At 41.9% G+C, this 13,899-nt stretch overlaps 1 protein-coding gene across 7 annotated transcripts in view; it reads left to right on the top strand.

The window, feature by feature from the left end:
* The window catches only part of wdpcp (WD repeat containing planar cell polarity effector), a 57,488-nt gene that overhangs the window by 2,886 nt on the left and 40,703 nt on the right, over window positions 1-13,899 (top strand). For 3 of the 7 annotated variants that reach the window (XM_088304821.1, XM_088304823.1, XM_088304820.1), the window contains 2 exons: window positions 8,268-8,332; window positions 11,707-11,791. In XM_088304821.1, coding sequence (XP_088160947.1) covers window positions 11,731-11,791 — 61 coding nt within the window. In that variant the 5' untranslated portion in view covers window positions 8,268-8,332; window positions 11,707-11,730. Of the gene's footprint in view, window positions 1-8,267; window positions 8,333-11,428; window positions 11,531-11,706; window positions 11,792-13,899 lie in introns of those variants that run through there. The other 4 variants (XM_088304824.1, XM_088304822.1, XM_088304819.1 and 1 more) reach the window with 2 other exon arrangements.

Genomic DNA, 13,899 nt, shown 5'->3' with positions numbered 1-13,899 from the left:
ACGGTTTGGCTGACATGGCACACACGCCCAGGATTTATTTTTGTACTTATTAACATTTTCTTATATTTTTATCGTTCCTGTAAAGTCAAAACATGCAACGCTTGCCAATTTTGCACATCACAAAAAAAAGAGTGCCGTTAACAACCCTGCCAAATTTTGAAATGTAAAAAATAAATTCCCAGTGCTTTCCACGCTCCAACGAGCCACCAACTAGCTTGCGAGTTAACAAGCTTGTGCTAAGTAATAATAATTAATTAACAAACAACTTTGACGGATATCACCCAGATTCTGATAAATTGAAGGAGTGGCAACGCAAGCTGGACGCCAAAGTACATGACTGGGCACCGTTTTAGCACACACACAAAAAAAAAAAATGGAAAAATGAAATGGTGAAAAAGCGTTGTATTTCTTGTGTTTGTATATTGGAGGGAAAAGGTCATCCATGTTGACAATCAGAGCGAACGCAAGCCTCTGCAAACACTCCAAGTAACTTCTTGGCACTGATGCAGAACTATTCAATTAAAATTCCTAATACACACACACACACACGCACACGCAGCATGCTGGAGGTGTGTTTTTTCTTCCAAGTGAGCCTCGACCGCACTCCCTCTCTCTTGCTGTCTGTCTCCCAAAGGCGTTTGCATAAGCAAATGGTCCGTGAAATGGCTTTTGATGGAATCAAACTCCATATTAAGACAAATGCATATTTCATAGCCGCTGATGGACTGATTGACGGAGCAGCATCTTCATTTCTCCACTGCAGATCTCCTCCCCGGAGGAGATGCTTATCAGAATATTACCGAGGCTCGGCTTGTTTTTGATATGCCAACTTGTAATTTTAGACCTCACAGGGATACTTTGGGTCTAAATTATTATTTTTTTTTTTGTTTATTTTTGTTTTTCCAGTCTTTTTTTTAGTAGCCACTAGGGGACACTAACCTGCTGCATGCTGACTTCATACGTCTTTATGGAAAGCTTTTTGAACATTTTTTTTTAATATGCTTGAAATCCAGATTAAGGTCTATATACTAGTATGCTCTTTGTCCTCACTAGTGAGACGGTTCCGGGCACTAGTAGAATGACTGTTTCTTACTAGTAATGTTTATTCCCACTCCTAGTTTATTTATATTTTGGCCTACTGGAATGCAATTATTTCTTACTTGTAACGTAGTGTGCTGCACTAGTAACATTACTTGGCCCAACTAGTAGGCATGTGCCACACTCTACTAGTCTTCTGGACTAGCAACAAAATGCCCAATAGTAGCTTTGCCTCACTAGTAGTATGTAGTTTTACTACTTGTATGCCAAAGTTTTCAGACGGTGGTATAAAAAGGTTAGACTACAGACTAAAAATTGTTGGGTCAAAAATAACCCAAATTGGTTTATTTTGAACCCTGGGTTATTACAGCACCAACCCATCAGCACTCAATTTGATCCAGCAAAATGGGTTGGTCGATTTTTAACCCACCAGGTGAGTTAAAAATTGTAACTACGTTTGATCAAATCGACTCCATTTCTCAGTTGTTTCTCCTGTACAATTTTTTTGTTCAGTGGCCAAATGCTCGGGTCCACTAACTAATATGCAAAATGAATTTTAATACATTACAGTGCAATCTGTAAGAATATTAATTTAATTACATTACCAGTACCGTTCAAACTGTTCAACCACGAACCTAAAACAAATTTAATATTAGATTTGGTCGCTCAAAGTATGTATTTGTTGGCGTCTTGTGCACACTTTTGCCTCACTATAGTGACATGCAGTTATCCTACAAGTATGCCAATGTTGTCTAGCTGTGAATGAGTACAAAAAGCAGACCAGTACACAAACTGCATATCAATGATATAAAAAATGCTTTCCATGGACTATGCACAACAGCAAAAAAAATTCCCTTTTTTTTTTTTTTTTTTTTTTACGTCACTCACTGACAGGTGACCACAGCACATTTGTGTATCACTGCAGATAATTTTTTCACATTTTTTTGTACTAATCAACGCTTATCAAAGTGATGTCGTTTTAGCATACCAAGACCAAGGCCAGCTCGCCAGACCTTTTATTAACCCCCGAGCCCAAATCCATCCAACTGGACCGCCGATGGCAACCCACTGCCGAAAGCTGGCTGTCACACCCCTCTGCACAGCCATAATGTTGTGTGTGTGTGTGTGGGGGGGGGGTGGAGTTGGTATAGGGGCCACGCAACGTAGCAGACAACACTGTGATCCGCTCGCCTGCAGGTTACCAGCAACATGGCTCGTCCTGTTTGTCTTCTCTCTCTTTCTCTCTTTGACTTTCTCTCTCTCTCTCTCTCTCTCTCTCTCTCTCTCTCTCTCTCTCCTCCCCCTCTCCCTCTCTCTATACGACACCCCCCTCCCCAGAAAGAAAGGAAAGAATGTTTTCCCCCACAACACGGCTCCGTGCGGGGATTAAGGCCCGTTCCGAGTGGCCCGGGGTCGCTCAGCAGATGTTAGCCAGGATAGCTGCTTGTTGCCGTGACAACAGAAGGGCCGTTTGGGATGTGGGCCCGCCCAAACGACCTTAAGCATATGTATGTGTGTGAATAGAAACAAGTGCCAGTTTGGTTTGAAAGTTGGGACACGTGACATGAGGGTGAAACAGTCAACAAATGGACAAAATTAATGGGACGTAGTGTGAATTTTACCTACAAAATTTATAAGCTTGAGGGAAGTCTTGCCTTGCTTTGTGCACTGGCAACATAACTGGGTACAAAATATGGACATGCAAATAAGAATCAAGATGAAAGACCCTTTCTGGCAATTAATGGGAGCATATATTTCTTCAGTATAGTTCATGACAGTAGTTTGAATAGAGCTCAATGATTGGTCCAGTTCAGATTGGAACATGATGTCAAACAAGAGTATCTCGATGTAACGTAAGGATGGAAAACAGGTTTGCCTCAGTAGCAATTGTTTGTCAGCTGTGTCAATCACAGCAGCCACACAATTGAGCGAAACAAAATATCATCAGTCAAAACTTGAGCCTAATGATGACTGGCATGATCTTTGTGATGTACTGTACATTCTGTCAGTACATGAACATAACAATGGGCCAGACAGTGTAAAATGAGCAGGAACTTGAATAGGTCAGTCAAACGATCATTGCTTATTCCCGTCGGCTGCTTTTTCCAACTTCCTGCATTTTACTTGAGCCATGGCCCTGTTCACACTGTCGGGTACAGCTGAAGATGAATAGTCAAAATGCGAAAATTGAACCTATACGCTCCAGACGTCAAATGGGCCAAGTATGTTTAACTGTGATGCCCGGCGGCTGCTCCTTTGCTGCTCCCAGCTGTCAGCTCCAACGGGAAGAAGATAGCGCTCCTGACAAGACAAGACTTGACCCACGAATAGAGGCTCTGCTCTGCTTTTGTGCCATTTATAAGTACAGAATTAACTCTTGTAGGGGTTTTGCCTTGGACCTAACTTTTGTGGAGGGAAAAAAACGGGTGGTGCATCAGTCGTGTGTGTGACTCCATCTGTTTGTTAGTCAGCAGGCGAGGTGGACACATGGATGAAGGGTTCATTTTTATTTAATTGATATAAGGGAAATTTCTACTACATGGTACATTTTGGTTTAGTTCACCCCATGGCGCTTCGGTTCCGATTTACGGTTCCACTGTTGGGTGTGACATCGTACCAATGGTGGAAACAATGACAGTGACTCAAATGGCGAAAATTTAATTCCTAGTATCTCCATTAAATGTGCTGTAATTATTTTGGTTGGACAGGAGGTCCTTTAATTATGAATTAACCACTGCGTTAGGTTAGCGACACCGCAATCCATTTTATGGACAAATTTAGATTAGATTGCCACCATAGTAACGAAATGCCATCGATGGATGGGTTGAACCCAAAAAAGATTTTTTTTTTTGCCTGAGCCAGTTGATGTCGGTGGAGAATGGGGTTAAATTTTGGTAATTATTTGGAGGAGCTGTAATGATAAAAGGGCGTGTGAGGGTCATCGTTCAGATTTTCATTGTCAATTGTTTAAATGAAAGGAAAATGATGATGAAATTTAAGATCCAAGATTGGGTTTGTTTTTGGTAGATGAGGCACTTTCCTTAAGTATGATTGACGTCTGCCAGGTCATTGCTGGAAGTAGCCAAGACAGGGGAAAGGATTGTTTATTTACTTGTAGATGGCAGAATGCCTCAGTCGGGGGTTTGCAAAGGTGATAACGACACCGGAATCCATCTCAGAGGTCGTGGCAAAGAGAAGCGAACCCTTTTGCTCTGAGCGCCATCGACTCGCGACTCACCATCGTGTCAACCCGTCACAGGTGGAGCGAGACAGAAAGACGGTGGCTGCCCGCTGAGGCGTGTCCGAGGTGTCACGGCCTCATCTGAGAGGTGACAGACAGCCCGTGTGTGAGCGTATGACGGGTGAATAAAACTGTTAAGAAGTCTAGGGGACGTTTGGCGTGACCTTTCCTTTCTTCCGGGGTCTGGGCCCGCTCCATGAGCCTGACAGCAACTTTAAAGGACTTCGACATCAACAGCCTTTGACAGGTGTTTGTTGAAAGTTGGCCGCATGGGTGGTGGTCAGCTTGAGGTTGTCTATGTATATGTGATAGAGTGGACAAGTTTCAGGTCACAACTAGAGTCCTCGGCTAAGTGATTTTTGATCGTTTGCTTCCAATTTTGTGGGAACCGTTTGGTAACGTTACTTTTCTGTTTCTAGTGCACAAAGCATGGCCAATAAATGCACGCTTGGAAGACATAATCGCGTGCTTCAAAATCTCTAGCGTTGGTTACATTAAGTGGAGAGAATCATGTGCTTGGTCTGTTGGTTCACTAGACTTAGTGTATGACACATTAATTAAGATTTAATGTGTGTCCGGATGCTTTATTTTGAATGTGACTCCAAGCCCAGTCCCCTCAAAAACCATTAGAATGGCAAAGCCAGTTCCTCTCGTTTTTATGGTCTACTGAAGACTTTTGGGTTTCAGATCAAAAGATGAATTTGAGACAAAAGTTCAAACTTCCAGCTTCTATTTCATGGTAATTACATCGAGATGTGTTGAACAACTCAGAACAGCATCTTTTGTTTGAACCCACGCACTTATCAAGTAAGCAAAAGTATTGGAACATCAAGTAAGCAAAAGTATTGGAACACGTGACTGTGTTTCTAGTTGCACATTGAAGCTGAGAGAAGAGCGAGCATTTCAAATGCCGGATGCAACAAGTAATGTTAATTTAATGTTGTCTTTTCCAATACTCTTTGCTCACTTGAAACGTGGATGGGTTCAAACAAAAGGTGCTCGGTCCTGAGTTGTTTAACCCATCTAGATGCAAATACAATGAAATAACTGCTGGGATTATGAACCTTTGTCTCATATTCATCCTTTGATCTGAAACCCAAATGTCTTCAGTATGCAATAAAAACAAAGGAATTGACCGTGCCGTGCCAATATTTTTGGAGGAGACAGTGGCCTCATCTGCGGTGTTTGTGGTCAAAAGGTGTGGGGCGAACCACGGGGGCAGCGATCGGGCTTTAGGAGCAGAAAATCCCAACAGCGTAAACAAAACCCCAGCGTGTCAATGTGACACGCGTCACCTCGACGGCGACAGGGTAGCGGCACCGCCGAGGCGCATCGCGGCCCACAATCTCTTTGAAGCCGGCTGGCCCGCCAATTGTGAAGCTGCTGTGGAAGTATTGCCTTTCATGCCCTTGGGCGTCGCCGCAGGGGCAGATACGCCGAGCTTTTAGCGAAACGCTTGCCGGGATTAGCACTATTAGTGGAACAGAAGAGAGCGACAAGCATTACTGCCCCAGTGTGCAAATGTTTGAATGATTTGGATGGTTAAAAACATGTTGAAGGCATAATCAAGTGGGATGTCTTCCCCACTTTTACTTCCTCTCCATCATTCCCCCCACCCCACACACACACACACACACATTTTCTTTCTCAGTCATTACTGCGGCTGTGTTTGTCTTTCTGCTCCAGGCGTTGGGTAAATACCTCTGCTGGAGTGAGTTTCCCTTTTTTCCCACCTTCTTCCCTCCATTAGTTCCTCTAATGACGTTTACACTTGTGCTTAGAAAAGCCTCCTCTCATCTCCGCGGCATCCTCCTCCCTCCTCGCCTGCTTTTCTTTGCTCACTCGGGCCACAAGATCATGTTTAAAGGGGTTTGGACTTTGCACTTAGAGTCCTGCTTTTGGATCAATTAGTTAAATTTATGAGATCATCTTTTATTCGCTGCAAAGTGTGTGCACATTACAGGAGCGAAGATCAAATAAAAGCTCAATGTTAAGTAAAAGACTAATATCCATACAAGGACACAGTATATTTGCTTGTATTTCAGATAAAATTTTTAAAACTAAATAAAACCCCCACAAAATACTGAGTTACTTACTGTATGACAAGAATTTATATGAAAATAATCAATAAGTTAAACATTTTTTCTCATTATGTCTCCATTTGATTTGAATAGTTTTATCATGCCAATGTCATTTTTTTTTCTTTTTTTATTGGAGGTTTTTTTTCTCATTGGGCATCAATTTTTGAAAGTTGAATTCGCATACTGGAAATTAAAACAAAGGACCTGGAAGAACTTGAAATGACAGTAATATTAATCATAATCATCGATCACACTTTTCAATTCTTTTCAGGGCATCAATGAGTTGAATGTGTCATATTTATTCATGTTTTTTTTTGTGGGCAAGATATCTGTGTAATTGACAGAATTGTCACATTTTAAACATGCGGAAGATGACTTTTGTCCATTTATGCAACCTTCTGACCTAATAAACTCAACAATTTGGCCAACTGATAAGGGGGGAAAAAAAGCTCAGTTTTGACATCTGAACTCTTTACCCCTGCATGCCCCTTGAACCTGGAATGCAACTTTCAGTGAGTGACTTATTTTCTGTCTCTCTCTCTCTCTCTCACACATACACACACACACACACACACACGCACTCACACTCACGACTTGCCCAGAGGCCACATCAGAGCAGCTTCCCTCTGCTGCTGATTGACGTGTCTTGTAAAACACACACGCATTCAGAGTGACTGTACCTGTCACCTCTCCTGAGCAGTATTACCTTCGCCTCATTTTGTTCTACCTGTCCATCATTTCTATTGAGAATGGGCTCCCGCGAGACTGAACGGCTCTGGGGCCGCTGCCTGGCGCCGCTTTGCCCTTCCTCCCGTCAAAACGAAGATACACCGCAGTGTAGCTTGTAAGCGTATACGCCGCTGCCAGGCTTCACGTGTGACGTCGTCCTCTCTGTTCTCAATGGGCGCGAGTATTGTGCCGCCACAGGTGCTCGGATAACATATGAAGGGGCGGGAGGATCACTGGAAACAAAATATAACTTGATTTTAATAGGGGGTACTGTATTTATTATAACACGTAGGTTTGCAAATTATTCTGTTGAGCTAACACTGACCAAGATTTTGACTAAAACTATCTGTAGTGTAGTGGTTCACATACAGCAGCTCTCTCTTAAACTGCACAAACACTGTACAATTTTTCCAAGTTCTTGTCTTAAATTCCAACTCACTGAAGGGGCCCAACTACTAAGTGAAGTGTATTTTGGTTGGTTCTTTTCTAGTAGTCCTTAAATTGTCGTCGCACCCGTTTCCAGTGCCAAAAGTCACAGAGGCACGTAACAACAGCCTTCACGGTTGGATTTGTATTTACAGTGATATAAAATCGAGATCATTTCTTGACAGGCCAAAAGGGTATCAGATTGTTCAGGAAAACCTTTCCACCGCCCGATAATGATGCCCTACAATACTTAGAAACCATCTAGTCTAGTCTTGAAACAAGCCAGAATTGTTCAGTCGGTGTGTGCCCAAATGACTGTTATTCAAACTGCACTCTGCCCTCTGAACTTAAACATCTCGCAATCCGTATTAAAATATTGGGGAAACAATGCTTTAGAACGCCGCTTTTCATAAATCCTCAGCAGGATAAATGAATGATATGAAAAATGGAAAATAAAATAAAATAAGTGTATCAAGTGATAATCTGCGGAGAAGCCAATTCCTTTTTGAGGTTGTTCTCTGTTTTGTCTTGTTTTAAGGGCGACCATTGGTTGTGTTCACGGGCTCGTTTTGAGGCTTGAAGTGAGGTTGACGCTGTGCTTGAGTGCGTCAGTCACTTGGCAGCACTTATTTTATTTATTTATTTTTTGAGGGGATGTGACGACCGTCTTCTGTCTGGGTGCACAAAAGTGAAAGAATACCTGTGAGAAAGAATTACTAAGATGTCCAACCAAAGTGTTTCTTTCCTTCCAGGCCTACCACTTGGGCACCCTGCAGCTCCACATATATTGTATGAAAGCCTGAGTGCCGACCCCGAGGTAATCACCAAATCACCTTTGCAAATTATTCACTCCACAAAAACCCATTTCACTTATCTCGCACATCTCTTGTCTTAATTTCCACTGCTTGGCGCTGCTTAAAAGCCAGATAACCTCTTGGCATTGTGTCTTTTTCTTTCACTTTAAGAAAACCACTGCTGCATTTGAGCATGTCCAGTAGCCCTTTCCCATCCTGGCTTCAAATATGAACAATCATAATGTCCGCCCTCCAAGAATACAGACAACATCTCAGACTAAAAGTCCAATCAAGAAGCCTTATTCCATCTTGTGTTTCATTGACCGTGTGAAATCTCAAATATTTACTCTGTCGCACGCCTTAACAAACATTCAAACATATGTGACCACCCAGAGGGCGAACGTCAATACAGAGCATAGGAGACGTAGACACCAGACAATGTCCGATTTTCTTTGAAAGTGGAGTCATGCCCCCCAACCCCGCCACTCCTCAACCAAACCTTTCCTTTGATGCTAAAGCAGCTTCTTGACAATGTAAAGACAGTGTGCGCACACACACACACACACCCACACCTTCACGTACACACTGCTTCTGTATACTGCTTGCTTACCCCCACAGAGCTCAGCAGTGGTGGGGGGGGGGTGGACAGGTAGACCTCAGCAACCCCAACCAGTTACTAGATGGCACCATTCCAAGACTTTTGGAGTGTGTGTGTGAATGCTGTGTGTGTGTTTGCAGTCGCAGCTTATAATGTAGTGCATAGCGGTGTTGTTTTTGACAGGTATTTTAGATTTAGTCTTAGTCTTTTGGACGAAAATGCTTTTTAGTTTTGGTCACATTTAGTCATTCCTATTCGTGATCGTTTTAGTCGAGTTTTAGTCGCTGAAAACTCCCCAAAAAGTTTTAGTCTAGTTTTCGTGAATTCAGTCGACGAAAACTTAAAAAGGTTTTAGTCCGTTTTAGTTAAATATAGGCAAGGTTTTCCACCCAATAGCAAAGACTTTCTGTTCGACTGCTCAGGATTATGCATTACAGACAAAGTGGTAACAGTGGAATCAATTCTCAGTGAGAACCAACAAGCCGAGAACCAAAACATTTAATTTGGCAACTGTTGTGGCTTTATTTCACGTAAAGCAACATAAATCAAAACGTTTTAACAACATAGACTTCTTCGTGTGAACAATACTACAAACTATGAATTGAGATAAGGGATAGGGCTGCTATTGGCGGTCTGAAAAAAAAGACTCATTTGAAAAAAAAAATGGTAAAATTATTTTAAAATTGAGTGGTGTTGAAGATGAGAGATGACAGATGTCAAACAAAATTCACAGCAATTTCTTCCATTCATAAAACTGAAAAAAAAACAACAGAAAGCGGTTTGGTTGCATGTTGTAATCCTCACAAGCTTTTTTTTTTTCTTTTTTTTTTTACTTACCAGGTGTACAATAATGAAAGGAAAGCTATCTGACAGTAGTTTCTCCCCGCTCCAAAATAGCTGATGCCCTCTAAAAAAGCCGTTTAAGAGATCGACGGAAGAATCCTCTTATGTCGCTAAACGCGTTCCGCCGGCGCTGCACCATGCTAGCTGCAGCATTTCCACGGTGCCTCACGTTATCTCGCCATATTTTTTGTTGGGATTTGTAGTTTGAGGGTTTTGAGCAGCAAAATGAGATATTGCACACACTCCCGCAACAGGAAGTGTATGTGCGGCAGATAAGAGCGACTCCTCAACAGATGAAATATGAAAGGGAAGCTGACACAGCAATATAACTGCTTTACCTTTGACCCCTTGTGCACTTGTGGTTTTAAAGTATCTTACTGCTCAAAATGTGGAATGCTATTTTGACATTTTCGGACACTGCAAAATTTCACCATCTGAAGACTGCAGGTTTAAGGACCCACAAAATTCTACCGTAGAGTGCAGGGTACATGATAATTTCAGACCCATTCCCTATATATATATATATATATATATATATATAGAGAGAGAGAGAGAGAGAGAGAGAGAAACAGAGAGAGAGAGAGAGAGAGGGAGACGGAGGGAGAGGGAGAGGGAGGGAGGGAGAGAGGGAGGGGGGAGACAGAGAGATAGGGAGAGAGAGTGTGAGTGAGAGAGAGAGAGAGAGAGAGAGACTGAGCAAGAGAGAGAGAGAGAGATTTGGCATAGGTAAAACAATTTTTTGGAGTGATCTCATTATATCGCATTAGTGTCGCCAACATCACTCACAATAAACCTAAATTAACAGTACAAAATGTTTCTGATCATGAAATTAGGATTATATGGCCTTGGTGGAGGTCTACTTTCTACTTGGGGCCATTCTAGTTTTTGAATGGAAAGAAAATGACATGAAGGTGAGAGACAAGCCGCCGCAGACTTGTGAACTCGGGTTGACATTGAGAGGTGGTCACGGCCCACGCCCCAATCGTTCACGCATCATGGGCGTGCAGTGACGGACGCGCACTTGAAGGATGACAGTTCTCACAAAGCGGACAGCATTCCACTCATCTGCGTGTGAAAACACCACAACAATAACCGCAGGTCACTTTTTTTCTGCCTATTCGAACTCTACAGAAGAGGCTTTTATTAGATTGTTTTAGAAAAATATATTTTTAAAATGTATTCGTACAATATTTTAGGAAGGCCTTAGTACATGAAGTACAAGAATAAGAATTGTGTCGTGCACATTAATTAATCTTGAGTATTTGGTCATACAATTTGATCATATCTTTAAAGTGCCTGTAAGGTTAAATGTCTTGTAAATTTGACATTCCACAGCAAATATTGTACTTCTCACGACCAAATTTGAATGATTCCCCAAAAAATCAACTCTATGAAATGAGGCTTCAAAATCCTGAAAAATAATGCGCTGAAAGCACGCCCAACTCAACTGTCAATCTTATACTTTTATGACGACCTTACAAAATGGATGCTACCTTGTCTGGAATCTATCTTATGCCGACCGTACATAGCTACATGTTTGAGCCGTGAAAATAATATCCGGTCGTATCCCATCGAGCCGTCACGGGACTTTTCCACGGCGTGACGAGGTGCTCGAAAACGGCTCGAAGCCCCTGTCCACATGCTGGCTGTCACTTTGGACTTTGTTTTTTTTTTTTACCTTGCTTGTCTGCATGATCACAACGGACAACGAGGCGTTCTAGACATGGACATGTAACCTCAGTTTTCGGATTTTCTGGAATCAAGCATCCCATGTGCTTGCGTAAGTTTTTGGAATGAGGAAATGTTCCACTGTTTAACACATTTAGAAACAAATTTTCGGTATTCAGTTTACATGATTTTTAAAGACATGCTCGATAATGCCGACTTTAAATGTAACCTGTAGCTAAGTCTAAACATAGCATGTTTTTTTCCCCTCTTGCTTTTCCTTCTGACCAGGGTCGGGTTTCGCCGATCCGTCCGATGGCGTTCTGCCTGGCTGAGCTCCACTTGTGGTCCACCAAGAGCTCCCTCCAAGTCCACGGTACTTATCGTAATTTAGATCTCTGCCACTCGCTGATTCCAGTCCATTGGCGCTCTACTCCACTCGGCGCCTTCACTCTGCCGCGGCCTGTCATCGCTCACTTTGTTTGCTCTCCATCGGACGTTAACAGCGGCGTTTTCAGTCAACACCCCAGACCACGCTGCTCGTTGTTGCCTTCTTTGTCGTCACTCGAAATCCTCATGTTGCTTTTACAGCGTTCAATTGTTTGTCGATGACGGTCTTAATTGTTTAGTGTGACTGCAGGCATCTTGACAATGTGCTCGTGGTGATGACCATACACGCACACACACAAATTGGCATTTTTAAGATATTGCATTGATTCTGTTATGGAAATTGCCCTCAAGTTCACCAAAACGCAGCAACTGATTCAGATTATGTCCCATACACACGTTTGACTGATCAACATGAAAAGTATAACATTCAAGTCAACTTGAAATGTTTTATTCAGTTGGTTGACACATGCACTGGCAGTTTGTGCTTCTATGAAACTTTTGAGCACCACATGACATTGAGTGAGAACACATTTCCCTAAGTCCACATGGATAGCTTACATTGCTCATAAGCGCACAATAAACATACGATAGTGGCCCTGCGCTTGACATTTTTGTCAGTTTGTGCGCTCGCCAACTATCTGTCCATCTCCTCCCAATGCGCCGCTTTGCCATTTTCTTGTTTTCTTTCCCTTCCATTTCGTCTTTCACAGTCTGCTGGGCTCTAGAGGAAGATAGTGTCCGTTTTTTTTTTTTTTTCCTTTTGCAGGGATGACGACCTATGAATGTGACTCCATGTGTCCCGTGTGTATCCTGGCTGACACGGCCATATTTGTTTGGAGTTTTTTTTTTTTTTTTTTTTTTTTTTTAACCTTCTATCTTGCAAAAACGTGCCGGGATAAATCTCGGCAAAGACACCTGCTCGCTGAGTCGTGACGCACCTTTCTGTCAGCGTATACAACCGCCTTAACAAACAACAAATACTGTATAGATTTTTAACACATGCACGCTTCACAATTCCGATGTATTAAAATTGATAAGAAAAAGTTTGGCACAAGGTAGCAGAAAAGAGATTTAGAGCCGTGAGCGAATACGATTTGTAGATTATCAAAATATTTTGGCTTTTATCTACTGCTACTTATACCATCCACTTTTTTTATATAACAAAAATTCAACAGAAAACAAACATGATTTTTTAAAAATTCATTAATTATTTTTTTATTTGAGGACGTAAACGACAGGACATTAAATACATTTTAAGGCAGTCAAGACCATTTCAGAAAAAGGACCTTGTGAAGACAAGACAAAAGGTAGTTGTCAGATACACTCTAAAAACAGTTGGGTTGAAAAAAACACAATTGTGGGTCACAAATAGGCAGATAGACCGACCCGTTGGGTTGTTTTGTACAAAACTACCAATTTTATTCAGAAAGTTTTGTCAAATTGACCCAAGTCGTGGATCGCTCACATTTTTTGAACAAAAATTGTTTCTTTTTTAACCCAACTCTTTTCAGAGCGTAAGAGCACGGACACACACATTGTGAATTTCCAGGAACAAACTACACAGTGAATTTTGTGTGCGTGTGCGTGCATGTGTTACAAATGACTTTCGCAATGCAATTTTCCAGGTACAGTATACAAAGTGTGTATGTGTGTGTGATTCTAAATATGGCAGGTGTGTGTGTCAAAAAACTTTATAAAATCCCTCAGGTTTACAATCTAGTGATTTTTATGTGATTTTCCAGGTCAAGGTGATTGGTGTGTGTGGTGTTTCTACATATGGCAAGCATGTGTGTCATATCAAAATATTTATCAAATTCTCCATGTTGAAAAATTTGAGATTTTATATGTAAGTTCTATATACGCAATGACAGTATCCAAGGTGAAATGTACATGCATGAGTGTGTGTGTGTCCTGTTGTATTAGCATGACCTCAGCAGCAAGAGTGGCGGCGGCGTGATAAAAAAATGATGTGTTGTGCGAATCTTGACTTTTGGGGCCTGCCGGAATAACAGAGCAGAAAAATGCGCACCTCAGCAATTTGTCCATCGGTGTGTTTGGCAGTTCACGCATGCGTGTGCGCGCGCGTGTGTGTGT

The sequence above is a fragment of the Idiotropiscis lumnitzeri genome, chromosome 9 (assembly GCF_059441095.1).
Source record: "Idiotropiscis lumnitzeri isolate Australia: NSW breed Sydney's pygmy pipehorse chromosome 9, RoL_Ilum_1.0, whole genome shotgun sequence".
Lineage (NCBI taxonomy): Eukaryota > Metazoa > Chordata > Actinopteri > Syngnathiformes > Syngnathidae > Idiotropiscis > Idiotropiscis lumnitzeri.
The sequence above is the reverse complement of the archived record's forward strand: the minus strand, read 5'-3'. Positions and strand labels throughout refer to the sequence as shown.